Source organism: Physeter macrocephalus, chromosome 10, assembly GCF_002837175.3.
Source record: "Physeter macrocephalus isolate SW-GA chromosome 10, ASM283717v5, whole genome shotgun sequence".
NCBI lineage: Eukaryota > Metazoa > Chordata > Mammalia > Artiodactyla > Physeteridae > Physeter > Physeter macrocephalus.
The window spans coordinates 8,461,421-8,489,238 of record NC_041223.1 but is presented as its reverse complement, the minus strand read 5'-3'; the positions used below and the strand labels follow the sequence as shown (position 1 = coordinate 8,489,238).

At 42.9% G+C, this 27,818-nt stretch overlaps 1 protein-coding gene and 1 long non-coding RNA gene across 2 annotated transcripts in view; one reads left to right on the top strand and one right to left on the bottom strand.

Moving 5' to 3' along the window:
- The window catches only part of LOC129392453 (uncharacterized), a 43,929-nt gene extending 17,614 nt beyond the window's left edge, over window positions 1–26,315 (top strand). The window contains exons 2-3 of the long non-coding RNA XR_008618322.1: window positions 24,891–24,975; window positions 25,454–26,315. This is a non-coding gene — a long non-coding RNA (uncharacterized lncRNA). The remainder of the gene's footprint in view (window positions 1–24,890; window positions 24,976–25,453) is intronic.
- Window positions 11,873–21,215, bottom strand: TAGAP (T cell activation RhoGTPase activating protein). Its single transcript, XM_007118942.3, has 10 exons — window positions 20,597–21,215; window positions 19,910–19,990; window positions 19,769–19,822; window positions 19,387–19,453; window positions 17,936–18,102; window positions 17,090–17,251; window positions 16,499–16,608; window positions 14,666–14,861; window positions 13,967–14,081; window positions 11,873–13,293 (listed from the first exon to the last, which is right to left on the bottom strand). The coding sequence occupies exons 2-10, from the start codon at window positions 19,934–19,936 to the stop codon at window positions 12,023–12,025; spliced, it is 2,169 nt and encodes a 722-aa protein (XP_007119004.1). The 5' UTR covers window positions 19,937–19,990; window positions 20,597–21,215; the 3' UTR covers window positions 11,873–12,022.
- Window positions 26,316–27,818: the final 1,503 nt, after the last annotated feature.

The following is a 27,818-nucleotide window of genomic DNA, read 5'->3' as shown; positions in this document are numbered from 1 at the left end:
TTCTTTTTCCGAGGTCCTGGATCATCTTCACTATCGTTATTCTGAATTCTTTTTCTGGAAGGTTGCCTATCTCCACTTCATTTAGTTGTTTTTCTGGGGTTTTATCTTGTTCCTTCATCTGGTACATCTGGTTCCTTCATCTGCCTTTTCATCTTGTCTGTCCTTCTGTGAATGTGGTTTTTGTTCCACAGGCTGCAGGATTGTAGTTCTTGTTGCTTCTGCTGTCTGCCCTCTCTAAAATATTTTTCTTAATGTTTGTTTGGGTTGTATTTGCATTTTTGGACACTGGTCAATTTTTACATATGTCTAAATGCCTCCTATACTTTAAGTACACTTAACACACCAAAAGAATTTTCCATGATATGATCACATCTTATCCTTTCAATAAGCCTACTGGGGTGGGGGGTTGTTAGGGATACCAGCCCAAGGCTGAGAGCTCTTTACTAGGTATTGCATATACAGTGGAGAAGACGTACACCCAGCGGTACAGTGGAGTGGGCGCCTAACTGACCAAACCTCCCACAAATTACAACTATAAACTCCAGACAAACCATAAAAATCAATGAAGGGATCTGGAGAGTGAACAAAAGCAGGCAGAGGGGAGTTGAATGTTGGAGGAGGGTGTGTGTTTCCTGGCATCAGCTTTGACCGGAGGATGGGACATGGTCAAAAAGGGTGTGTGAGTGGCTAAAAGTCCAATAGAAAATCTGTTATATTTCTGACCTGAGGAATCAAGGTGGAGCCTGGGGCAATCAGGGCCATGAGAGAGTGAGGGATCACCCAGAAAAGGGGTGACCTAAATTCTGTGTTTTAACTCTGCACAAGGCAGACTAAGGGCAGCTAGCAGTTAAGGTTTAGAGCACAGTTGGTTATCTGTGGGTTATACCCTGAGAAAAGGAGGGCCAACTAAGGGCCATGAGCATCCAGGGGTTTTGGTGTAGGGAGCAGGGATCCTGGAACTAATCTCTCAAGGATCCTGAGGGACAGCGTAACTGAGATCTGAATTGCCACCCAGGTGAGACAGAGCTTGCAGTTTGAATCTAACTAAGTCAATTGCCTGTTGAGATGAAATGTAAACAATCTTGGGATGAGCACAAAAGAATTCAGAGTCTTAACTACATAACATTCACAAGGTCCAGGTTATAATCCCAAACTATTCAAGATAAGAAGAACCAGGAAAATGTGGCCTATTGTCAAGAGAGAAGACAAGGGGAAGGAGGAGGAGGAGTGGGGGGGGGAGGGAGAGGGGAGGAGGAAGGGGAGGGGGGGAGGAGGGGGAGGGGGAGGAGGAGGAGGAGAAGGAGAAGAGAATAAAAAACATCCTACAGAGCCCTCAGGGATGTGTGGGACAGCATCAAAAAAGCCAACATATACGTAGCTGAAGTTCCAGAAGAAGAGGATAAAGAGAATGAGATGGAAGTTAAATGATCGCCTTTCATGATTTCTAATACTTAACTATGTACACGAAGGGCTTGAACTGCATAGGTTACATTTCTGAAAAGCATTTGTTGCCCAAATAGCAAAGCAATCACATTGTTTGAGAAGTTTACAATTTTTCCCTGTGAATCTGAAATTATATAGTGTTCTTTACTTGAGTTTATGGGAAACAAATAATATAACAAATGAGTTTATGGGAAAAATAATCTACATTTTATGTTCACAGAGACAGCTAGCATTTATTGAGCACCAGATGTGTTTTGTGTACTGTAAAGTAATTTATAGATATTATCTCACCTAGTCCTTCTATCAACCCTATGGACTAGGTGGTATTGTTATTCCCATTTTGCAGATGGGAAAATGCAGGCACAGAGATTAAGTAATCTGTCCAAGGTTGAATAGCAGGTGGTAGATTCAAGATTTTAACGCAGGCAGCCGTCTGTGCAGACTACACCATTTAACCCCTGGCCATCCTCCCAGGACTGGGGTCTTCACTGTTTCTTGCCCACACCATGCTTATTCCTACCCTCACCCATCTGGTTCTATCCTCCTGCAGTGCCCCCCCCACCCCAGTGATCATTCACTGTCCACCCTTAATTGTCTGGAAACTTTGTTCCTCCCCATTCCCATAGCTGCTTCTCTGCCTGATTTCCTGTTGACCAAGTATAATTGCTTCCTAATGTTTGGGTAGTAACCTCAGAAAATAGCTGTTCTGCCTCAAATTGCCCTTCCTCCAAGCCATCCTAGTAATCCTGACGGGTAATCACCTTAAATACACTTTCATCAGAAGTCTTGATGAATAGTCTCCCACAATTTTACTTTGAATCCTAGTTTAGCGAACACTCAAGACCCTCCAAAATCTGTCCTTGACCTACTTTTCCAACTGTATCCAGATGTTAAAACACCAACCCCAGACAGATATTTCTCAGGTCATTTAAATGTGTTTGGCATGCAGTAAAGCATTTAACGTTAGCTATTATTATTTTATATATAATAGTTAAATAGGTAATACACCATTCAAGCACCGAAAATATAGAAATGTATTATTGAAATGTCTTCTACTTATTCTTGGCCATTCCCCACCACCAACATGTTAAACTACTATTATTAATTCCTTTTTTTTAAAGATAAATTACAGCATACTATACACATTGACCTGTTCCATGTTGCTTTTTTCCAATCCATATATCTTGGAGATCTTTTTGTATCAATAGCTGAAGAGCTTTCTCATTTCTTTTTTACAGCTGCATAGAAATTTTCATAGCTGTATGGCTATGCCATAATTTAACTATTCATAACTTAATTATTCTCTAACCAAACACATTGATGTCATTATAAATAATGCTAAAGAATGATATAAATATATCATTCACATATAATTTTGCATGCCTGAGAACTTATCTATAAAGTACACTCCTAGAAGGAGAACTGGTTAGGAAAATGATTTATGCACTTGCAATTTTAACAATTATTGTCAAACGGGCTCATAGGGGTCATATCAGTTTTCACTTCCAACAAAAATGAATGAATCACTAGTTTCCCCACAGCTTTACCAACGTGCTGTGTTATTAAACTTTTAGAGTTTTGCCCACCTGATGGGAGAAATAGTGTCTTAGTGTAGTTTTAAAAACTGAGTGAGTTTGAGCATGTTTTCAAAAGTTTAAAGGCCATTTGTTATCCTTTTTCTATGATCATATCATTTGCACACTTTAAAATTGAATTTTGGGCTTCCCTGGTGGCGCAGTGGTTGCGAGTCCGCCTGCCGATGCAGGGGACACCGGTTCGTGCCCCGGTCCGGGAAGATCCCACATGCCGTGGAGCGGCTGGGCCCGTGAGCCATGGCCGCTGAGCCTGCGCGTCCGGAGCCTGTGCTCCGCAACGGGAGAGGCCACAGCAGTGAGAGGCCCGCGTACCGCAAAAAAAAAAAAAAAAAAATTGAATTTTGCTCTTTTCTCTGTTAAATAAGATGCAAATATTTTTCCAAGTTTGTCATTTGTCCTTTGATTTTGTTTATGGTGTTTTATTCATAGAGACATTTTTTATTTTGACGGTTTTAACTTGTTCTCTTTTACGCCTTCTGGATTTTTTTTGTTTTTATAAATTTATTTATTTATTTCTGGCTGCACTGGGTCTTCGTTGCTGCACCCAGGCCTCTCACTGTGCTGGCTTCTCTTGCTGCTCACTGTGCTGGCCTCTCTTGCTGCGGAGCACGGGCTCTAGGCGCGCGGGCTTCAGCAGTCGTGGCTCACGGGCTCCAGAGCGCAGTCTCAGCAGCTGTGGCGCACAGGCCTAGTTGTTCCGCGGCATGTGGGATCTTCCCGGACCAGGGCTCGAACCCGTGTTCCCTGCACTGGCAGGAGGATTCTTAACCACTGTGCCACAGGGGAAGACCTCCCTCCCCGCCTTCTGGATTTTAAGTCATGTTATAAAGGCCTCTCCTACTCTGAGATTGTATATGAATTTTTCCTTATTTGTCCTAGAAATTTGATTCTTTCACTTCCCGCATTTAAATCTTTGATCCACCTAGAATTTATCCTGGCATATATTTGAGATATGGTTCCACCTTTTTTTCCCCAGATGGCCACTCATTTATAACCAATGCCATTTATTGAATTACCCTTAGAATCCCCCCTGCTGTGGAATGCCACCTTCATACACTAAAGTCCTGTGTGCATTTGCCTCTACTCTTGGGCCTCCTGTTCTGCTCTGTTGGTTTGCTGCCTATTCATGCTTCAGGACCAACCTGTTCATGGACTGAGCATGCCTTAAAATCAGCAGGGCTCGTTTTTCCTCACCGCTCCCTTTTCCATGGTTCTCGTTCCTATTTACTGCTTTTAAAATATGACCTTCAGATTCAGTTTGTTTGGTTTCAGCAAGCAATAAGAACAACTCCCTCCCAAAAAATTTAAAAACCTCCTGTTGCTTCCTTTATTACCATCACCTTAAGTTCATAAATTAACATAGGAAAACGTGACATATTTTATGACTTTGAATCTTACCAAGAATATAGTAAATTCTTCTATGTTTATTCAACTCTACTTCTTTGTCCTGCAGGAACATTTAAAAATTTGTGTCAGATTGGTTTGGTTAAGTTTATTCCTAGATATTTTATCTAGTTGTGGCTAATATACATGGAGTGTTTTCTTTCATTGTATTTTCTGACTCTTGTTAGTATGTGTGGAGGCTTTTGATTTCTGTATATTAATTTTACACCGTTCTAGCTCAACTTGTTTTCATATTGTTTCTAGTAGGTTTTGTTCTTAGTTGATCCTCTTTAATTTTCCAAGTATCTAATCATATAATCTGCGAACAGTAATAGCCTTACCTCTTCCCTTACAATATTTATTCCTCTGATTTCTTTCTCTTGTCTGGTTGCTTTAGAGAGTACGTCCAGAACACTTTTAGGTAAATGGAAATATTACCAACCTGACATTTTCCCGATTTCAGTGGGAGAGTCTAGTGTTTCCTCATTCAGACTTTTGGTCTGAGATTTACAACTTAAAAAAAAATCATATTCACTGATTTCTATTTCATTAAGCATTTAAAAAAAATTTTAGTAACGGAGATTAAATTTTGAAGGTGACTTTTTATTATCTACGGGGTTGATTATATTTTCCCTGTAACTTACTAAAATGATGACTTACAACAGTAAATTTCCTACACTGAATTACACTTGCATTCCTGTACTAACTCCACTTGGTTCAGACATTCCATCTGCTAATACTGGATTGGCCAAAAGGTTCGTTCGGTTTTTTCGTAAGATGGCTCCAGTAGTGCTTAGTTGTCTTTAATTTCATTAGATACAATTTTGTTAGATTGTATCGTGACAGCTATCATATCAACATGCATTTTTAAAAAAACTTATCAAAACTGGTGGATTTTTGTGTGGGTATTTTAATATTGAAGATGGAAGAAAAAAAGCAACATTTTCGGCATATTGTGCTTTCAGTGTGCATTAAAAAAAATTATCAAAGTTGGTAAATCTTTGTGTAGCCATTTTACTATTAAAGATGGAAGAAAAAAAGCAACATTTTCGGCATATTGTGCTTTATTATTTCAAGAAAGGTAAAAGCACAACTGAAACGCAAAAAAAAAAATTTGTGCAGTGCATGGAGAAGGTGCTGTGGCTGATCGGACGTGTCAAATGTGGTTTGCGAAGTTTTGTGCTGGAGATTTCTCTCTGGACGATGCTCCACGGTCGGGTAGACCAGTTGAAGTTGATCACGATCAAATCGAGACATTAACTGAGAACAATCAACGTTATACCACGCGGGAGATAGCTGACATACTCAAAATATCCAAATCAAGCGCTGAAAATCATTTGCACCAGCTTGGTTATGTTCATCACTTTGATGTTTGGGTTCCACATAAGTTAAGAGAAAAAAACCTTCTTGACCGCATTTCCGCATCCGATTCTCGACTTAAATGTAAGGAAAACATTCCATTTTTAAAACCAGTTGTGACGGGCGATGAAAAGTGGATACTGTACAATAATGTGGAATGGAAGAGATTGTGGAACAAGCGAAATGAACCACCACTAACCACAGCAAAGGCCGGTCTTCATCCAAAGAAGTTGATGTTGTGTATATGGTGGGATGGAAGGGAGTCCTCTATTATGAGCTCCTTCCGGAAAACCAAACGTTTAATTCCAACAAGTACTGCTCCCAGTTAGACCAACTGAAAAGCAGCACTAGACGAAAAATGTCCGGAATTAGTCAGCAGAAAACACATAATCTTCCATCAGGATAACGCAAGACCGCATGTTTCTTTGATGACCAGGCAAAAACTGTTACAGCTTGGCTGGGAAGTTCTGATTCATCCACCATATTCACCAGACGCTGCGACTTCCGATTTCCATTTATTTCGGTCTTTACAAAATTCTCTTAATGGAAAAGATTTCAATTCCCTGGAAGACTGTAAAAGGCACCTGGAACAGTTCTTTGCTCAAGAAGATAAAAAGGTTTGGGAAGATGCCTGAAAAATGGCAGAAGGTAGCGGAACAAAAGGGTGAATATGTTGTTCTGTAAAGTTCTTGGTGAAAGTGAAAAATGTGTCTTTTATTTTTACTTAAAGACCAAAGGCACTTTTTGTCCAACCCAATATTTTATTTGGAATTTTTACATCGATATTCATAGGATCGAGCAGTAATTTTCTCTGTTTCTTATACGAAGTATATCTGTTTAGCTTTTCTCTCTTTTCTGGAATTAGGTTGGTAAATTATGTTTTCCTAGAAACTTGATCATCTCATTCATATTTGCATAGAGTTCAGCAAAGGATGGCTTTGGTTCTTTGAATTTCCAGGCTTTGTTGTGATTTCCCATGATCATTTCTCAGGTTGTGTAGGTTTGATTTCACCCTTTTCCTTGCGTAGGGCAGGCAGAAGTTTGTTTTCAGAGAGCTAGTTTGGTTTTATTTTTCAGTTCTAATCTTTTTCTGTTTTCCAAATGATTAATTTCAACTATATTTTTATTATTCCCTTTCTAACTTCATGAATGGTATGCTGAAGGCATTCATTTTAATTTTTGTTTATTAATATAATTTTATATGGACAAGAATTTTCATCTGAACACAACTTTAGCTATCTCTCGGGTTCTGAAAGGTAGTCTACACATATATATTTCCTATTAGCTACTGCGCTTATTATTATTTATGTGGAAAGCCACTGGAGAGTTAAGGAAAGAAATACGTTTGCTTTCCTAGGATAGGGCTAGGTTAAGGTGGGCCTTGAGTGGGAGGTGTTGGTTAGAGATTTTTAACTTGATAAAAATAGTATTAAGAAGCCACTGGGGAGCTTTGGAAAGTAACATGATATGAATGTTGTTTTGAAATTATGAACATCTCACATATTAACATTACCCTATCTAGTACTTTGTCTTTTCCAAAGCAATTTTGGATAGGAAATGCCTTTTTCAGCAAAGATGGAAAAAAGAAGTCTGATCTAGCTCCTTCTCAAAGATGATATGGTCCAATCCCATAAACGAATACCTACCTAGAACTTCTCATGATTGTTTTGAATGTTGTACATTGGCTGAACTCTTTCATTACTGACTTTAGAATTTCATACAGAAAGCTCCTTTAAATGTGAAGCATATCCTAAAATTAATTGGACTATGGAGCAATCATTCACTTCTACTCTAGCACTTTATGTTATCACTCATTTGGAACTGACCTTTGCCTTCAGAGGTGTTTTATTTCTCTAGTAGGTTGTAAATTTCTCATATAAGTACAGTATCTTTTATATTGTAGGAGGTCAATTCATATTTGTTATTAAATTATTTTGCTTAAAACTACTCTTGTACAATTATAAAATTCTCACAGTGTGCATATGGGTAATTGAAATACTCCAAGATAGTTGTCTGCCTTATCTTTATATTATCCCTAATCATATCCAACATTTTCAGTTGTCTTTCTATACTAAATAGGCAACGTGTACTTTATCCAGCTTTCTATTATTAGAGCAACTAAACTAGTAAATTGGTATGTGTTATACCAGATCCACAATCCCTTTTATTTGATTTTTGTGTCAAGGGCTAATAGTTCCTAGTCAATGTCCACTGTTCTCTTCTTTCTTACAGATTTTATCGGAGGAGGCAATGTGCCTACAAAAAACTGTATTTCCTAGACTCCTCTCCAGGTGAGAGTAGCCATGTGACTAAATTCTGGCCACGTGAATGTAGGTAGAAATTATTGAGCTAGAAAATTCCTGCCTAGAATTTGGAGGGCAAGCCTGGAGGAGGATCAGGCTCACAGAAAGGATGGTGGACTAGAAAGCTAGAAAGTGTGAATGAAACGAGCTACGCAATTTGCAGGGGCGGCACAAAAGGAAAATGCCAGCAACAGAGCATCACCTCTGGCGCTGGGCCCTTGGAAGCGTGGGGCCCTGTGTGACTGCATGGGTCACATGCTGGTGCAGCTGGCCCTGTGTGTGAAGGAACTGGGGCCCGAGGATGTTGTCAAGCTGCCATGTCAGCCCTGGACTGCCCGTCTGTTCTTCTTTTAATAGAGAGGAGCACAGCCCCCTTCTTGTTTAAGCCTCTGTTATCTGGATTTGCCGTGGGGTGCATTCCATAACGGATGCAGTGCTATGACTACCTTCATTTTACAGATGGAGAAACTGATGCCCAGACAGTTTGGTACCTGATCCATGGTAACCCATCTGGCGTGTGGACTCAGGCCCTGTGACTATGGGTCACGTACTCTCTTCTTGTGCCAACACATTGTCTTTCTTTTCCTACAGAGATATAATCATTCTGCTTTCCCTTTTTCCAGCCAGAGACTCTGCATTCTGCAGGTTTCCCGGTCTCTCTGTGGTCCCTCCGGGTAGCCCAGAATAGGAGCAGGTTAGCGTCATCTCGTTGGCGGTTCCTCATTCACGTTTAATTGTACTCTGGAGTGGGCAAGTCGCAGGGCCTCAGTCCACGTTGAAAACATTGCCAAAAAGTGATTCACTCCTGTCTCTAGCATAATATTTATACTCTGATTCCTCAGTAATTCTCCCTTTGTAGATAAAGCGTTAAGATCTTACATCATTCAGTTAAAAAAGAAACTCAAAGTATGTGAGAGCCCATCTGATGTGGGTTTCCATCTCCTTGACCCTTCAGGAGGAAAGCATGTGCTGGAGGTCCTTTCGGTGAGATCACCATCAGGAAACTTCAGCTAGAATTTATTCTTTTAATAGTGCATTAGGATAAACAGTGTTGATCGCCCTTTAGGTGTTCTCATGCATGGCCATGGGAAGCACTGTGGCCATTAATTATTATCTGTTTTATTAGCATACAAGCCATGGCTGCCACTTCAATGCTCCAGGACCCCAGGGTGACATAGGTTATATTGGCTGGGTTTGAGCTCCAAGGTGACGGCGGGTTTGCTCAGCTCCAGGGCCAGCACCCAGCTTGGTTAACAGACGCAGGTTCTGGACCAAGTCCCGAGTGGTGCTGGGGTGGAGGTCAGTGTATGATCGCAGGTAATCAGTGTACTATGTGGGATTCTGGCAATGGCATTCGGAAACCCACCTTCTCCCTCTTGGTAGGAGGAGAGAAAACCTCCTACCTTCCCCGAGAGGAAGAAATTCCAGTCTGTTCAGCCAGATTCCAGGACATGAATGTCGGCTGTTCACCAACAGGCACATGAACTGTATGTGCCTCCCTGCCTCCTCCCTTGATTAGAGGGTCGGATCCCCCCCGCAAGCTGGGCCAGGCAGGATAACGCATGGGTGCTGGGGAGGCCCTGGGGCTCGGAGGCTGCGGATCAGACCTGGATTTAGGTTGAAGCCTCTACTTGGGCCTTGGCTTCCAACCCGGTTTTACCATATACCTTGCGTTGGAGCGTCAGGCCCGTTTGTGACTATGTGGCCTTTAGGCGGTCCACGGAGGACAGAACTGTGGTGTTTTGGGGTCCTTGTCTATAGTATCATTTTAAAATATCACCCGAATCTCACTGCAAGGGTGGGCCCTATGTTGACACCTTGATTTCAGTTCTAGGCTCTAGAACTGTGAGATTGAGCATTTCTGTTGTTTAAACTACTCGTCTGTGGTACTTTGTTAAGACAACCCGACTGCCATGCTTGGGAACCAGGTTGGGTTCTCCTGTTTTAAAAGGCTAGTGGACTCCGTGGTTAGAAGTGGGAATACCACACTGTGAAGTATTTGAGATCATCCCCGTACCTTTTCTTCCACTGTTCAAATATAGTAGCTTCTTGACTACAAGAAGCTCATAAATGTTCGTCAACAAACTGGACTACTTACGTGCGATAGAAGACTTTGCGTCTCACTCCTACTTTGGTAAAATAAGGAGATGGGGGTAGAGTTTTTGTGATCTGAGTTGGGTCACGTGGAGGTCAGGTCAGGGGTAACGCGGAATAGATGGGAGGCTCCCTAGCTTATCGTGTTAGTCATCTATTGATGAGAACTCTCTGATTCTTGATGAGAAGTTGCTAAAAAGATGATGGAGGATTTTTCTTTCAGTCCTGAAATACTTAGGGCAGTGCCCAGCACTGATAGGTGCTAAAACTGTAACTATCACTATTAGTGTCCAGTTCTGGAAGAGGATTTTGCTTTTCTGAAGTCAGTGGTCAGAGGGGGAGTGTCTGCCCCTTGAAATTTATGTATTATCGGTGGTGCTTGATAAAGTATTTAAATGATATTGATGGGTCTGAACATGATGCCTTGAGCAATCTGGGTTAGAACATTTTAAACTTTATACCACATTGCTAATAAATCACCTCTCAAAAGACTAGGTCTTCAGCATCTGGTAGCTAGCCAACACAAAAATACTTCTTTAACAAATCAAAAACGTGCAGTGTTTTATGAAAGAAATTGATAGAGTAAGGAAAAACAAATCCAGTATCTCCAAGATGTCTTAATCATTGAGCGTGAAAGTTCTAATATATGACATTTTACCACTATGTTTGCTAACAATCAAGAAAACTGAGCTTCGTAAAAATAAGGTTTTTAAAAGTACTGAAAACTTGAATTCACTAAAACCAGGAAATATGATATTTGTATACTAAATTTTCTGGCCTCTGAGTGACCGTTTGCCAAAATCTTGGCTTAAAGAGGGTTTTGCAAATTTCTGGAGACCAGGGATTGTCTCTTTTTCTTAAACATGAGATCCACATCTTGCCCTGCCTATCAGTCTAGGATAATGAATATATATTCAGTAAATGCTTGTTGAATGAACCAATGTGTGAATGATTTTCTTGGTGGGTTTCTATGAACTGAGGGAGAAGAGGCAACATATCAATAAAGAATGAACATTTTTACTTTGAAATAAGGAAGACAATTTATTGTAGTGAGATTATACTGAAGTTTTACATATGCCCGCCAACGCATATAAAGTAATTCCCTCCACACTATTGAAGAAGACACCATTGAACTGCAAAGAAACTCAAAGTGCTAGAAATCAGTGAATGATACATAATGTAATGCATTTTCACTAACTTACCCAAATTTAAAATTAGATGATTAGAGGACAATATTGAAGTATTTTTCATACATTTTAACAACAACTTTTTCTTTTACTGGAGCTTGCAATGCCTTTGATAACTCCAAACACTGACAACTCTCTTCCTTGCTGTCTGTTTCTTTCATCTCACTATGGTGACTAGTTATCACAAAGCTGCTTACTAGAGGAAACTTCTAACGGAGACTTAAACATTTTCCCCTAAATGGAGTTTGTGGAAAATCTGAAAATTGGCACACTGTTTGAGGCAACATAAAAAAAGAAAAGATTATTTTTAAACCCTAACCGCTAGAAAAATGCCCCAGGAGGCAGAGAGCAGCCATGCAGTTTAGCGCAAGTTCACAAACAAATATATACACATATCGACGTAGACCTCTTTGCACCCAACGCCTTGTCTCGAATGCATTTTATACATTTGCTACATGTTGCACAAATGCAGGGGTGCAGACACTGCCTGAGTGCCGTTGAGGAGCTGGGTAGCTGTCCTCTCTGAGGAGGTATCGACACAACTTTCCAAAGGAGCTTATTCACGACTTTTTGGAAAACAGAGTCTAAGAGCAGCTCTTTACACAGCCTTGTGTGTACAGAGGCGGCACGCGCTGTGTCTGGGTGACGGGTCCACCTCCTAGATGTAGGATTCCTTAGCGCGTCGGAACTGATCAGCATCAAAGATGGGCTGACTACACCGCCGGGCCAGGAGGGCCTGCTTGTTCTTCTGGTGAGACTCAGACGCTGTTCTCGGCCGCTGCAGCTCAGGTCTTCTGGTGACAGTCACCTGTCCTGTCATGTCTATAGGAGCACAGGCGGTCCTGCTCTGCTTCCAGCTCTCAGTCCTGGGCCACAGTCGGGGCCCCTCCAGTGGCTCCTGGCTGCATATATTTCTTGAGTCCCCTCCGTGGTGGGCAGGGAGAGGAGGTGGGAGCCGGGCGTCCAGGCTCAGCATCCTGGCCCGCATGCTGTCAACTGTCCGGCTCCCGTAGGCGGCGAGCTCCAAGGCCTGGTGCCGAACGGCCTCCTCGTAAGAGGGGGGGCCGCCAGGGCTCTTCTGATCCACCAGCTGGAACGTGTTCTCCACCGAGAGGGAGTGGGCCCCCGAGTTAAAGTCCACAGCTGATTGGCCGTGGGTGTCAGGCAAGTTTTCTTGGATGATTCGGCCGGCAAGCTGGCTTTCTTTTTTAGGACCTTTCTTTACTTGGTCTCTGGCCCAGCCCTTGGATTTTGCAGCCACAGCAGAGCTGCGGGTTTTGGTTAACACCTTTTGGTGAGAGGCAAAGGAGAATGACATGGAGTGTTTTTTTATTTCTCTGTCGGGCTTACTTTTCTCAGTCTTTGTGAAAGACTGGTGTCTGGTGAAGAAATTTCTCTTGGGACTGGAAGGAGAGGCCAGGGGCGAGCTGTCGGAGAGCACGTCCAGGGAGCCACTGGAGGCGGCTTTGGGGGCCAGTGTGCACGGTGACACCAAACCCTGAGCCGGGCTCTGCACCCTCGGGTCACGTGGCCTCTGGGTTTTGCCTTCCGCTGCAGGAAACACCTCCTCTGGAAACGGGTCCTCAGCTTCCTCCCTTGCAAAACGAGGGGCCGCCTGGGCCGCGGTGAAGTCATCCTCACTTCGCGTGAGTTTCGGGTTTGCTTTCCTGCCCTCGAGGCACTCCCGCAAGGATACCAACGTGCTGGGGTCCGAGTACCTCCTGTCTGGTTGCCCGAGGGAGCCTTTCAGTCTGGGCGCACTGCTGAGGACAGGCTCCCAACGGTGCGGCGGGCCTCTGGGCTCCAGGCCGGTAGCCGGGTCCGAGGACCCTGGGGGCCACCTGCTCAGGGACCCCACGGCGCTGGGCTCCGCGTCGGGGTCGGGGTCGTTGCTGTCATAGGCCGAGTCGTTCTGCAGGGTCGACACGTCTGGGGGAAGGTACGGGATGGTTGAGCTTTTGTTCAGTTACTTTTAGAAATAAACCTAAGTACCGTTCACCTGCTTATTTCAAGTATGGGGCCAGGGAATTTGGTGATGCTAATTTGGGGCTTGGTATGGAAGAAACTGGCCACGTTAAAATTCTGTTTCTTTCCACATCTACTGTTTTGAGGTGGAGAAGATTAGTAGGAAAATGAAGCGAGAGATGGAGGAAATGAGAAAGGAGAGAAACCAGCATTCCGCGGAAAATTTATTGATCTTAAATTTAAAACTGATCCTTTGGATGGCTCTTTCGACTGGATCCATCCCCATTTTAACAGACCCATATTCCACTGTGTGGAAACAAAAGTTTCTTACCCCAACTCTCTAGCTAAAAGTTACTTAGTAAAATTAGCAGTTCTTCATGATTTAGAAGAGGAAGGGAAAGGTTCCAGGCTGAAGCTGAATGAGTGTCTGCAGCCCGAGGAAACTGCAGGAGAACTCGAGAGAAAAGTTTCCATGTTTAATGACTTCCCTACAGACTGGAGTCTACTCTGATTTGGTGATGTGTGAAGGTAACTTCTGCTTCAGATACCAGGGATGCTTTTACATTACTGGTCTGGACTGTTAGCTGGCCATGAACTTGACCCCAGAGTCAGAATCAATTGAGAGCACCGTCTGCACCTGAACTGTCAGTGTGTTCCAAGGAGTCATCAGAAGCAATTCTGGGATGTCCTGGCATGTTCTCCCCAAATATTTCAAAGCAGTTATCGATGAGGAATTCCACCAGCGTCTTAACCTGTGAGGAAAAGTTAACAGGTTGTCAGCTTAACGAGATCTTTATTTATTTTTAGAGGAAGGGTGGTTAAGAATGGTGACATAGCGGGGGCAGCAGTTAGGGAGGCGCCAAAATGGTCATGAGAGATCTTTATGTGTCTGAAAGGAGCATCCGGAAAACTGGTAACAATCACCTATATGAAAATTATTTTTGAGACATGCATTTTTAATTTGTGAATTAAAAAAAAAATCTATCACATTAAAGTAACAAAAATTTTCATTTAAGGAGTTTCCCAGATTGGTAGCTGAACTGACAGAGTGTGAGGCACGCAAGAGAGAAAAGTGAAAGGGTCTTTCCATCCTGGGACACAGTCACGTAAAGATGGGTATCGATTGTCCTCTGTCTCGTAGGAGGATAGAGGATGCAGGCCTAGCTTTACTCAGTTTCATCCAGTGTACACACCCAAGAGAATGGAACTATGACCAAAGCCTTTGCCTTTCGTATTTTCACGGGGATCTTGACTGAGTCAGAGAAATTCATGAGCATGTTGTTGCTTGGCTTTTGCAAACAGACGATGAGTTTCTCAGAAATAGACAGAAACAAACCTTATCATTCAGGTCTCTCCGGGCTTCGAATGACAGGTTTTGCTCATTCTCCGGGCTCAGCACATTGGGCCCGATGCAGATGGCGAGATTGCTGGCATCCATCCTGTTGACCTCAGAGTTCTTGCTGATCACATGGAGCACGGAGACCAGGTGCTTGAGCAGCAGGTGGTTGGGCTGCGGGAGCTTATCTGCAACCCTGGAATGGAGTTCCGGAAGGCTGGTTTTAGGGGAGCCTCACGGCCTGTCTAGCTTGAGGGTAGCAAGTTGAAAGTTTCTGCCTAACCCAGACTTCCTTTAAAATGAGGAAGGTTCATTTTCACAAGAGACATTGTGAAACGTTCATTCAGACACTTCCAGTGGCAACTGACATGGAATGAATCAGTTAACCACAAGATCCTGAAGCCCTAAAACACTGGCCTTTATGATCAGGACACCAATAACATGGCCCTTTATTCGTTACATAGATCTTAAATTATGAAATATTAACTGCTGCAGTAAAATACATAGTTTAATACATTTTGAAAATCATTTTGTTGAGTAACCATTTAGCCATGTAGAATGTCTTTCTGCTTCTAACACTGCAAGACTATTTTTTTTTAAAAGAATACAATCATTTGCCTTTTTAAAAACTGTGCTCATCAAATGAAGATGACACATTTCTATACCATTCTGAGAAATCTTTATGGAGAGTATATCAGTTTATAAGAGCATGTTCATAAAAATTGTGACAGCAGCACTTAAATGGCAACATTGGTACTACTACTAATAAATTAGAATTGTAAAGCTTCATAGCTTCAAAAAATGAAATGGTGTCTCTAACATAAGGATAGTTCATTTCTCATAAGAAGATATTGTTATGAAAGGGCCTTGTGTCTGTAAGCAGAAACTTATTGTGATAATCGTAGGGACACACACACTAATGTCTTCAATTCAATAAATGTTTCATTGAAAATATTTAGCCATGTGAGACAATCATAATATATAGACAGACTTTCATAGGATTTGGCAAAAGTGCTGTTATTTTAAGGTTAGGTGTTTAAGATATCCTAGTCTCTAACAGGTCACACTTCCATTTATATATGGAACTGTTTTTGCTGTGGTTGGAATTTGTTTTTATATAGTTTTCATTTTGGTTAATTATAAGAATATGAAATAGGCTATGGAATTTTATGAACAAACAACCCCTTCCAGATTGTTTACTACGCTTTAAGGGATGTTTTGTGGGAGAATAGTTGCTTTGCACGACATCAGTGTACAGGTTCAGGAGACCCCACGTTCCTACACCTGGCTGGTTACCCTGCTTTGAGGCTTTCATCTGTGAGTTTGTTCCATACCTTCTTGAACTACTTATGTTTTTAGACTCCCCACCTCTTGGGATTTGTGAGTACTGAAGTCCGCTTTCTATCTTTTGAAGAGGTGCTTCCTTTCATTTGGCTAAAACTACTTTTTAAAAATTTCGGGCTTCCCTGGTGGCGCAGGGGTTGAGAGTCCGCCTGCCGATGCAGGGGACGCGGGTTCGTGCCCCGGTCCGGGAGGACCCCACGTGCCGCGGAGCGGCTGGGCCCGTGAGCCATGGCCGCTGAGCCTGCGCGTCCGGAGCCTGTGCTCCGCAACGGGAGAGGCCACAACGGTGAGAGGCCCGCGTACCGCAAAAAAAAAAAAAAAAAAAAATGTCCAGGGTACCTCTAGGTTTGTATTCTGGGAGTAGATGAACAATTCCACTCGAACTCCCTAAACACCGCAATATACGTAAACCACTCCGACAGTTATGTGAAGAGTCAAAGGCTGGAGACCGTGTGGGCCTGGCCTCCGGGGACGAGGCTGGCAACTTACTGCTTCAGGGCCTCGATCCTGTCCTCCTCTCTCCGCTTCTCCAGGGCGCCCATCCACTCCTCAAACAGGTCGCAGGACAGGAGCTTCAGTGGGATACTTCTGAGGAAGTCCTGGAGGGTGGGAAGGGACCGCTCATGTTACACAATGTGCTGTCATCCTTTCACCTCGTTTGTCGAGTCTCAGGGACTCTGTGCTCATTCCCTACACAGGCTGCGCCCTTTCCTTCCTGCATTCAGTAGCCTGGAGAAATCGCTCCCCTGACTTGCCTCTCAGCAGCTTCCTAACTACAGGAGCAGTAAGGCCATCATCCAAGGGGCCACCAGACTTAGGGGCATGGACTCGGCCATGGGACGATCCAAGTGCTTTTCCTCAGAGAAATCTGGGGGGAATTTAATGCATCACTTTCTGTTGGAATCTGGGATCACAGAAGCAGAGACACTTATACAAATAAATAAAGGCTTAACTAAAAAAATTAAACTATAAGATCAGTTTCCTTTGCTTTGTAGGGTAAAGAGCCCATATCTTATTTCCTGAGTGTGACTGTGTCAGAGCCCATCAGCAGGTCATCTGGCACCAATGCTGTGAGCTCACCTTGAAGACCACCGCCAAGAGGTGCACGGGGAGACTTTTCAGATCCACCACGCCTCCGGAGTTGAGCTCTTCCTTAAGCTCTTTACGGGCTTTCTCGTTGGCTGCTTTCCTGAATATTCCTTCAGTGGACGGGCCTTTAAGGCATAGTATGGTGAGAATATCCTAAAGGAAAGGGGTATAGAAATAGGAAGTGGTCACCCTTGGTTTGAAGACACACTTCGCTGCTACTGACCCAGGAAAAATCTATGTTTCGGTAGGAGAAGAAGAATTGAAATAGCGGACATGAACAGTAGCTAACTTTACCTGTTTTAAAACATCCTCTCCATAAAAGCTAGTTCTCCAGGACACTAAGACAATCTTAACAAGAGACTATTAATGCCAGCTTTTCCTTCAGTCTGGGTACTGTCGACTGTCTCCCTCGGCCCTGCCGTTTTTCTGAGAGGAGGTAAATTGTGAAGGCTGGGATTTGCACATTCTAAAACTACTTCAGGCCTCTCTCCTTTCAAGCCATTCCATATAAACATTGGATTTCTGATCACAAACTCTATAAATCTGTCTGTTAATTTCAGAAGCTACACATTTTCAGCATTCCTCTCCCCATGAAGTCAGAAGGATGGAGGGACCGTCAACCTGAGCTCAGTGGCACATACAACTAATTTCTAGAATGTAAGCAGCCAGGTATTCTCGTGACTGCATTCCTAAGTGGGAACACCATTTCCAAACGTGGGAAAAAAACCTAAAGATTGGCCCCGACAAGTTTAGCACGAGAATGCCGTTCAGATTTCCCGAGGACTTTTCACAGCCGGCAGAAAACTGAAGTAGGTTCACGCGTGAATGTGCACCTACCTGAATGGGTCTGGGGAGTGTGTCGTTGTCACTGCAGATAGCTGACAAGGGCTGATCGAATAGGGATGACTTCAGTTCTGGCTCTGAAGCCCCAGAAAAATCTGATGAAGAAGAAAGCCTTCTCATGAGAAAGAGCCAGTTCAACACCTTCTTTCTCTTCTTAATTTCTACAGCCAAGAAAACAAAGCAAAGAGAAACTAGATTAAAATATTGAGAAGCAAGGATCCAGATAAGACAACTGATCTTGTCATCTATGGTTTGCTGTGTGGGACAAATAATATTGAAAAACCGAAGAAACAAAAGGGTGTGAATCTTAATCTAGAAAAATCAACCTGAAAAACATCTACATTGTTACCAGGGCGGTCAGCCCCTAAACAGCAACACCAAGGTTCCTCAAAGACTCCACCTTTCCTGTTTTTACACTTTACCAGCTGTTTGCTACAGAAAATGGGCAAAACCTAACTAAGCAGGTCATAAACAACCATCTTAACGTATTGACCTTAATAACCACGGTGGATATTTCTGATGTGAAATAGATTATTTTAATTTCTTCCTTTGACGAGTGAAGAAAATGAAACTTATAGGAAGAGGAAGTGACTTGCTCAAGACCGTTCTGAAGGCTCTACACTGGGCGGCGGCCCATTAAACAAACCTCTATGGCCATGCTGACACGATCCACTAGAGGGAGCTACACCACGCAGTCTGTCTACAGTCACCTGCAGGGTTTTCCCGGTGGATGCTTTAGGGAAGGGCGGGCACAGATTGCTGCAGGAAGGTTTGAACCTAGACCTTACCAAGATATTTTTTTATCCTTGCAAAATCCCGAAGACGTGTGCAATGGGTATAACGTCTAACAGGTTTCCTTCTTTCTCTGTTTTCTCTCTCGTTCCTTCTCCTTTCTTTTCTGATTATAAAAGCTACATATTTTAAATGCATTGGCATATGTTTCTATACTTTTTATACCGCCAAGTGGAGGAGGATGGATAGAGAACTGGCTTGTCCTCATAGTTCAGGAGAACTGGGTCAGGGTTACTTTATAATGCAATGAATTGTGGAAAAAATTGAGTGAACGGTGTGTTCCTTGGGATTTGAGATTAGTAACAATTGCTTCATGTGCTCTTAGAACCATTCTCCGTTAGAGGAGGGAGAAAATGGTACAGGCAACTGTGTATTTTTCACATGTATGCACATTTTACTTGTCAAAACATAAATGCCAGGAGATCTGTACCTCCATTAACACCCCTCTGGAGAGCTTGGGCGTTGGCTTAGGGAAGATCTTTTCTATCAGAGCGCTTGTTCTCTAGTGAGCTGGAGCCTTCCTGCCATGCAAGTGTTAATGTTCTGTGGTCTTTAAAAGAACACTTTGAAAAAAAAAAATTCCTAGTAAAGCACTGTGGTTTGGCAAACTTAAGAACCTCTACATAAAAGATCAGTATGTTTTCAAAACTCACCAATTAGCTGGCGGAGACTATCTTCGCTCTCACATGATGCCAACAGAGGATGTTCCTTGATGTCACCCTAAAAATAGATTTATTTTAGTTTAAAATAATGACTGAAGAAATCTGCCCAGTCTTTCCCCACAAAATACATTCAACATTTTATTCATATCAAAAACTAGTCAAAGAGTCCGTTATTTTTTTTCTGTCTTCCAGAATCAATGTTAATGTCCTGCTTATCATGATAGAAGATCTCAGTTAGTATTAGTCTTTAATTTACTACACTTATTATGTTGATTTTCTATCCTGATAACTGAACAATACAAATGATATTCAATTAAAATAAAGTTTTCCATCTCACAGTACAGATAAAAAGTTTTAAACATTGCTTTCTTACCTCTGATCGACATTCAATTAATGCCTCCATATTACTGGCATTTAGTGTTTTTGACTAAAAGAGAAAACACTAAATTAGGTAAACCTCTTTGACTCTTGCCATGAGAAAACATGAATTAATAAATGTAAGAAGGGCGCATACAGCATGGCAGCTGCTTGTCAACTTCATGAGAGTTTGGGCTGACTGTCCAGTGATGAGCTTTGCTCCTGTGTGGCCTTGGCTCTGTATACGAGAAATCATACGGGAAGAAGTTAGGAGGGACACACGTAACGCATTGGCCAATTTCAGTGCCACTCTGATTAAACACAAAGTTTGAAACTACTGGCCAGAAAAGTTTTCGTTTAAAGTCAGTTATATGTTACCAGATGTCTTATGCTATTAAACACAACATCTGAACCCACTTATTTCTAAATGTTTTAAACCTGATATCTTCATCATGCCAAACTTTGTTATTCATTTATTACATTCCCATCAGGAGATAAGCTGAATAACAATTACAATAACAACTAACTCTTACTTGGAGAGCTCCCTGTGTGTCAGGGCACTGTATTAAGTGCCTGGCACAGGTTTTCTCATCTATCCGGAAAAGGAAGAAACGTATTCCCAGGATGCTACTTACAGCAGACATAAAACAAAGATAACGTGTACAGGATTCCTATACCACAAAAGTGCAGGCTTCACATTAAAGCAAAGCTTTCTGTGTTTATTCTTTATAACAGTATTTGCTGCATATTCCACGGTGTCGCTGTTTTCTGTTGGATACGATCTTAAAGCCCAGTGACCCGCCAGGCAGCTTACTGTCTAGTCATTTTAATTTATGGTACTTACCCTCGGAGGGCCTCCACCCAGACTTCTTTTACCTCCCGTGAAATGTGGAAAATGGGAGAAACAGCATGACGCTCTACTCCTACTAATCCACCGTCAGTGAGGAGACTGAACTGCTCTAACTTCACATGTTCTGTGTTATAAAGGAGAGGGGGCGGGCAGGTGGAAATGCAGAATGTTACTGAGACCGGAAAGAACATCACGGGCTGTCACCGGGACAGAGTCAGCCAGACGCTGAAGAGCTCTCACTTCCTCGTTCCTTTTAGGGCAGCTCTGGTTCTTTTTTTCTTCTTCTTCTTCTTCCACTTCAAAGCAAGACATCTGTGAACTACTAAGAGTGGAAAAGATGACATATGGCCATAGGTGAAGGCTCTGATTAATGTCATAGGTGGGATGTATGAATAAGAAATTGTGTTATTCCGTACGTAGACATCATCGTATTTTCTAAAGTGGTAATTTCAGGTGCCCTCTTTTTGGTATCCTGTTTGGGTGCTGTCTCCCCTCCCGCCCACCATCTCCTCTGTTCACCAGTCACTGTACATTGATAAGCACCCTCTAGGTGCGGGATGTCGCCCCTCTAAGAAACCCAAGACACGCTGCCTCTTTTGAAAAATAGTCACCAGCCAAAGCCAGGTCCGGAATTAGAAAGAGTCCACCAGAGCAGGCTGTCAACATATTAACCTCTTCTTTCCCTAACTCAATACTTAGGTCATAGTCAGATTAGATCTAATTCTGTCACGGGAGGTAAACAAAAAATTCCTTTGGTCAGACCATTCGGAAGTAGAAAGGAGATGGTGAATTTCATCTGTGGCTCCTGCCTTCTGGATAAGAGAGAAGGCTGGTCTTTTCTGTGGCTTAAGGCTATATATGAAATGACTCAAGTTCCTCGACAATAGAATGGAGACATAAATTGTGACAGATTCACACAGTGGAGTCTTACAGAGTCCTAAGAATGAGTAGCGTATAACTGCATTCAACCGTATGGTTGGGTCTCACAAAATAATGTTGAGCGAGAGGGGCCAGACACAAAAGATTGCATCTTGCATGCAAAGCCCCCAAACAGCAAAAGTAATCTGTGCTATTAGAAGCCAGAATAGCGTTTCCCTAGGGCTGGAGAGTGACTCTGGGGGACCAGAGAGGGGCTTTGTAATGGTCCATCTCTTGGTCTAGGTGCCGCTAGTCTTAGGTGTACCTTTCTGTATGTATGCTGTTCTTCAACAGAAAGTTTACAAACACCTTGACTTAATTCATTATTAGCACCTGTAATTCTAAGCCTCTTTTTATATTGATAGCGCTGTTGTCTTTATACTGAAAGGAGGTCATGATTAGGCATATTTTGGGAAACTGAAGCACAGAGCTGTTAAAATTTGCCCGGTAACTCGGAGTCTCGGCGGGTGACCTCAGGACAGAACCAGTATCCAGGCTTCCAGCCAGAGGCGCCCTCTCTTGAAACTGCCAGAGTTCACGCAGCACCCCACCACATCTGTAGATGTTATTGCCCTTTCACCCTCCCTCTTACAAACCTCTGAGATGAATTCACTGATTTTCATTATTATTATGAAAAAGGGCATTTATGCTGTCCTATCCTAGAGTCAGACACATGGAAGGTACTCAATAAATAATTTCTGTATAAATACATTTACTTATGAAATAGTCACAATAGGATATTACCATCATACCTATTCTTTGCTAATATGTATTTTATGAACTTTTTCATTGGATACTTTCTTTGGTTCTTCTAAGAAACTTAATGTTTGCACTGCTCTTACAACTAAAGCATCCATCCTCAATCGATATATTTCCCTCTTTTTAAAAATGAAGACCATATTTTTTTCTAATCCTTAGGGCTTCTTATGTTATGCCCTATACCCCACAATACACATTCCACCAGTGATTTAAAAACTTTCTTTTTGTCATGGGATTCTATATTCAAAGGAAGATGAATCTAGAATCCTGATATACAAAATGTTAAAAAACTTTTTTTTAGAATATGTTGCTCTAGTGAGAGATGGGCGGGGAAATCACAGGCCCATCTGTTTTGCATCTTCTGACAAGTCCAAGCTGGGGGGTTCTTGAGGAGACTCAAACACTCATATACCAGCAGTTCTCAAAGTGCCCTGGAGCCCTTTCAGGAGGGTCCACGAGGTCAGACTACTTTGTAACAATACTGAGATGCTATTTGCCTTTTTGACTCCATTCCCTCAAGAGTATATAGTGGAGTTTTCTAGAGGCCACGTGATGTGGGATGTTTTGACAGCTATAGGAAGGCAAAATTGCATTTTCTTGTGTTTTAAATTTCTCTCAGTTTGGATTTCCCCTACGATACATATGGGTAGATATAACTTAGATAAATTAAAGTGCTTTGGAGTTGTCAATAATTTTGTAAAGGGTTCCTGAGACCAAAAAAGTTTGAGAACTGCTGATCTACATCATATCTTTGCATGTGAGAAAACTCCACATTCGTGTCTTATTTGCCTCTTATCTTCACCCTATTTATAGCCATAGCCATTTTCAATGAAAATCATTGCCAAGGTGTGTTGCCTGACAGCCCATCACTCCACACTGCATATTGTTTATTAAGAGCTTCAACAAGTCTTAGAGTGAAGAAAGGATTCTTTCCTGCTCGGTTACATCTGCTGCACTGTGATTTTCCATGTTTTCCATGATGGCTCTGTGCTGGCAGCTGCCCCAAGTGGTCTTCACCCCCTTTCCTCTACTCTGAGTCTCGTGTCCTTTATGGTGGTCACTTCACTACATTTCTTCTCAGTTGTCCTAGGGACACAAACGTCCTTCTATATATAAAGTATAAACTCAGCCATCGACATACGGCAGTGGGGAAAAATGAGGAAGTAGGACATAAGAAAAGTGCTGTTTCTCTTTGGATATGTCATTTAAAACATTGTGAATTTTTAAGTGAAATTTGATTGTTGCTGGGGGTTATATATATTTTTTTATGTAGAGGATCATGTCTTTAAATTTATTATGAACTACAATAAGAAAGACTTTTATAAACATGTTCATTACATGTTTCAGTAACAGCTCTTTTGAAAAGCGGAATAATGTGTCTGTTAATTATATTGTGATAACTTTGGACTTTTTAAAAGGAAGAAATGATAAAAATGCAAATGTTATAAATTATATTGAATAAAAAATTCCCTCTAATCTGGTCCATTTTCTTCCTTTCCTCATCCTCCTCCTTTTTTCCTCTTCTTTTTTTGAGACTGAATTATGGGACTAGACATGGATATTTATTGACATTGAATTTCAGGGCTGAATGGGTTTTAAGTGAGCAACTAGTTTAATGTCCTGTCCATATCCGGATGCTTTTATCTCTGCAGCACCCCTCACCAAATTGTCTCTCTGAGATTGTTCTCGAAGTCCTCTCTTCCTGAGGGCGTTCCAACTGCTGAGTGAGCCATTCCCTAATTCAGCAGAAATCTCCTGGCTATGTCAGAGTGAAGCCTGTCTTGAAAGCCTTTCCTGTTTTAAATCCCATTCTATCCTGGGAGATAGACTTCCAGCTTTTTCTATTCAACCCCTGCAGCCCCCATGCCTCCGACCCCAAAACAAACAGACAAAGACACTCCTCAGTAGGTAACATCCTGTGTTGTCATCCATCATCAGCTCTGCATTCTAAGATGTCAAGGCAAAAGAAAGGGGTAGTGAGACTCTTATTTAACACTACTACATGCCCTCTATTGTCCTAGCCATATTCAAATACCTCATTTCACGTCATTTTTAGAACCACACTGAATACGTCGCTCTCCCTGTCTTATGGCTGAGTCACCTGGGGCTCCCATGTCAGTTCATTTACCCAACGTCACTCCGTTGAACCTAGTCTTTTGCTACTAAGTCCAGTGCTCTTTCCATGATTTCTCTTAAGGATAATCCTTCAAGTGACTCATTTATAAATGGAAACAAGAGGTCTAGACCTTGTATACCAATATAGACCAGACGAGTCCAGGTGGATCGCTATGGGGAGCTCTTACCAAGCAGACAGAGTCAGATTGAGGACATTGTCCTGAAACTTCAAAACCTCCTTCTGTCAGTTTCATTAAAAATAATCAATCAAATACAATTTACATCATCTTTAAAAAATACATAGCACCAAAGAGTCAGTGACCCGCAGAAACTGTTACACAGAGAGATTATTAGCGTTTTTCACTTGTCTATAACTCTTGCAACTGCCTACAACACACTACTTTACTGAAGTTAGTAGTGAGTAAGCCAACAGAAAAGAGTTAAGTTAGAGCCCCTCGTTTTTCAAAGCAGTAATATCTTTTGGCTCTTCTTATAGACTGGACCATTGATGGGAGAACCAAGAGGGAAGTACCATTTTTTATGTCCCTGGGAGATTCTAAGAGTCATCATCTAAATAACAGGTAAGTTTTGTAACTGATGGTAAGCCACCATCAGCAGCTGGTCCTGGTGGCCGGCCAAGGAGACGCCCACCTCGTCCACCATCAGTGCTGCCCTGCTCGGCACATGGTTCCCACTGTGGGAATAGAGTCATAGAGGACAGGTCCTGCACCACTGATTCTGAAACTCTCAGAGTAAGTTTGACTGCTGCAGTTCCTCTGAACAATAGTAGAACATTTGTGAATACAGTGTGAAATTTGGAAGCAGCCATGTCGAAAAACAAACAAAAAAGGAAAGATCGGTTTCACTCTCTCCACAGTCTTGCCTCATAATTTCTTTCAAAAAGCAAGTTCTTACCCTGCATGACAAGAGTTTTCAGAACATGGAAAGAAACTTAAATGGCTTTTGCTAGCAAGCAGAAATAGACAAGACAGGCGGTCGGGTTGAAGAAAAACACACCCTCATAAAGGTGATTCTCACGTTAGGATGTTTATTCCTTAGCTCCTGGTCACAACAGATTCTTCTCCCAAGAACTGGCTTTGTTTTTACTGTGGCGAGTGTCTAAAGACCATAAACTCTGGGACACGGTCTGTGATTTCTATGCTGAGTGCGCATTTTCGTGGTGTTACTGAGAGCACTTAGGTTTCTTCCTGCACCTCCAGGCTGACTCAGGATACCCCTTCACGAAGGCTCTTACTATTCCAGTCCTGACAGTTGTGACCAAGACTTATGAGTCATTCACCCTGTATTTTCCGGGGGGACTGTGCAGGCTTCCCCAGCTTGCTGTGGGAACACCCACTTGAGAGCCAGTCTTTCCAGTCCAGGCTCGCTCTTCCTTTCTCTCCCTTGGTCCGCTCAGTGACCCAGAGCCCCAAGTTTCTCAGTCAGAGTGATAGCAATTACTTCTTGCAGAGAGGATTATTTTCCCAAAGAGGTCACAGTTTCCTCGAGGACTTTTACGTCACGCCAGTACCGGGCTACCTAATGATTGATGGATACACTGATCTTCTAGAAAGCTTTTCAAGTTACAAATAAAAAAGTTTAACGAGAATCTAGCCTTCTTTTCTGAGTACGACTTGTCATGTTTTAGCTACAGAGTCTACTGTCACCCCCTAAAAGTACACACCTGCACCCCCAGGCCTGTGCTGAAGCTGCTTCCCGCCCTGGAGGGCTGTTCACCACAGCAGCCCTGTGGAACCATCCCCTTCCCTCCCTCCGAGTCCAGCTCAAGTCCCGTCCCCTCTAAGATGCTCTCTTCCCTTGTTCTGCAGCAGCAGTTCACCCTGTGCCTCCAGAAAGCAGGGGCCAATCTTCACCTTTTGTCCTTACAAGTGCCCCGCAGAGTGCATTGTACAGAGTAGGCGTTTACTATACTTCCATTATTTTCCACAATAAAATTCTGTTATTAAATGAAAGCATTTGACTCTCGCTGTATGTTTATTGGTGTTGAAATGTGTTACTTAGCCTCTTTGTCTTTGCTTTGTTGAGAAGGATCTTCTCTCTGTCGTGATGGGACAGTGATGCCCACGGGAGATGCCACTGACTTGGAGGACCTCCTGTCCCGGCAGGCCTGGCCACGATGGTCTGCAGGCCTGGCCACGGTGGTCTGCAGGCCTGGCCACGATGGTCTGCAGGCTTACGTTGACAGTAGTGCCTTAGATTTAGGCCCATGGACTTCCTGGCTGTGCCCGAGGTAAGGAGGCCTCACCTGGCTAGGCTTGAGACAGCAGGGCTCAGCAGCCGGATGCCGACTCTGTCATGAGCTTGGAGGGCACAAAAACACGGCTGTCTCATCACCTCGCACCCTCCACCCACCGAAGCCTCACTTCTCCCGGGGGACGAAATCCTACAATGTCTCATCCCGGATCCTATAGCTCCACCTGCCCCGGGGCCGGGTTCCGTGCTGTGTGGCTGAGGGGACCGGGACACCAGGGCTTAGAATCAAGGGCCAGGCCCAGTGGAGTCAACTGCGGCCCAAGGCTCGGCCTCTCTCTGCTGCAAACTCGCTGCTGTCCAGCCAGACTGGGCTCGGTTCTCATCTTTAAATGAGGGCATGGGATTCACGAATCGGCAGGGCACACAGCTCTGCTAGATTCCTTTTATCTGATGAATGTGGCTATAGTGAATTAGCAGGAAAACTCCTTGCCTGCCTCTTCTCTAAGAAACTTCCAGGGAAGTCTGGGGCGCGTGGGATGGGGCGGGAGGAGACACGTCCCCGTCCCTCCCAGCCCGGGGCTCGCGGAGGGCGCTCGGGCCGGAGGGCAGGCGGGGACTCGGTCTGGCGTGGAGGGCATCCAGTCCACGTCCTTTAAGGCCATTTGTTCTCCTGGCAGGAAAAGGCCTGTCCTCCAGCCAAATTTTAACTCATTCTACTGCACGAGGGTTACCTGAACATCCCTGAGGTTTGCTGGGACCAGTGTCCCTAAATGTCGCAAGTGTCATTGTGTCTTGCCGAGTTAGTCACTGTACCCACAAATGCCTGCCTTTTTGTGGTGGATACATGTGTTTTAAATTTGCCTCTCAGATCTCTGTGATAATGAATCTTTGTATTGGAATACAAAATAGCCTCAGCATAAAATGATATTTGAAGAACTCTGTGTTTTCAGAAAGCTGGCTTGAAAAATAAGAAAGGCTAGGAGAAAATGTTCTTTTTAAACTGCCTTCCCCACTTATCGAGACCACGATAAAGGATTAGAAATAAAATATCCTGAGATTAGGAGATTCGAATCTGTGAATTGCCGATGATATAGCTACCACCATGTCATAGGCAAGGCAACGCCCCAACTTATTTCATGTATCACTTTCAGAACTAAAGAATCCTTCCTTTCTGATGGTATTTTGGCCCCCAAAATTGCACAGAGGAAAC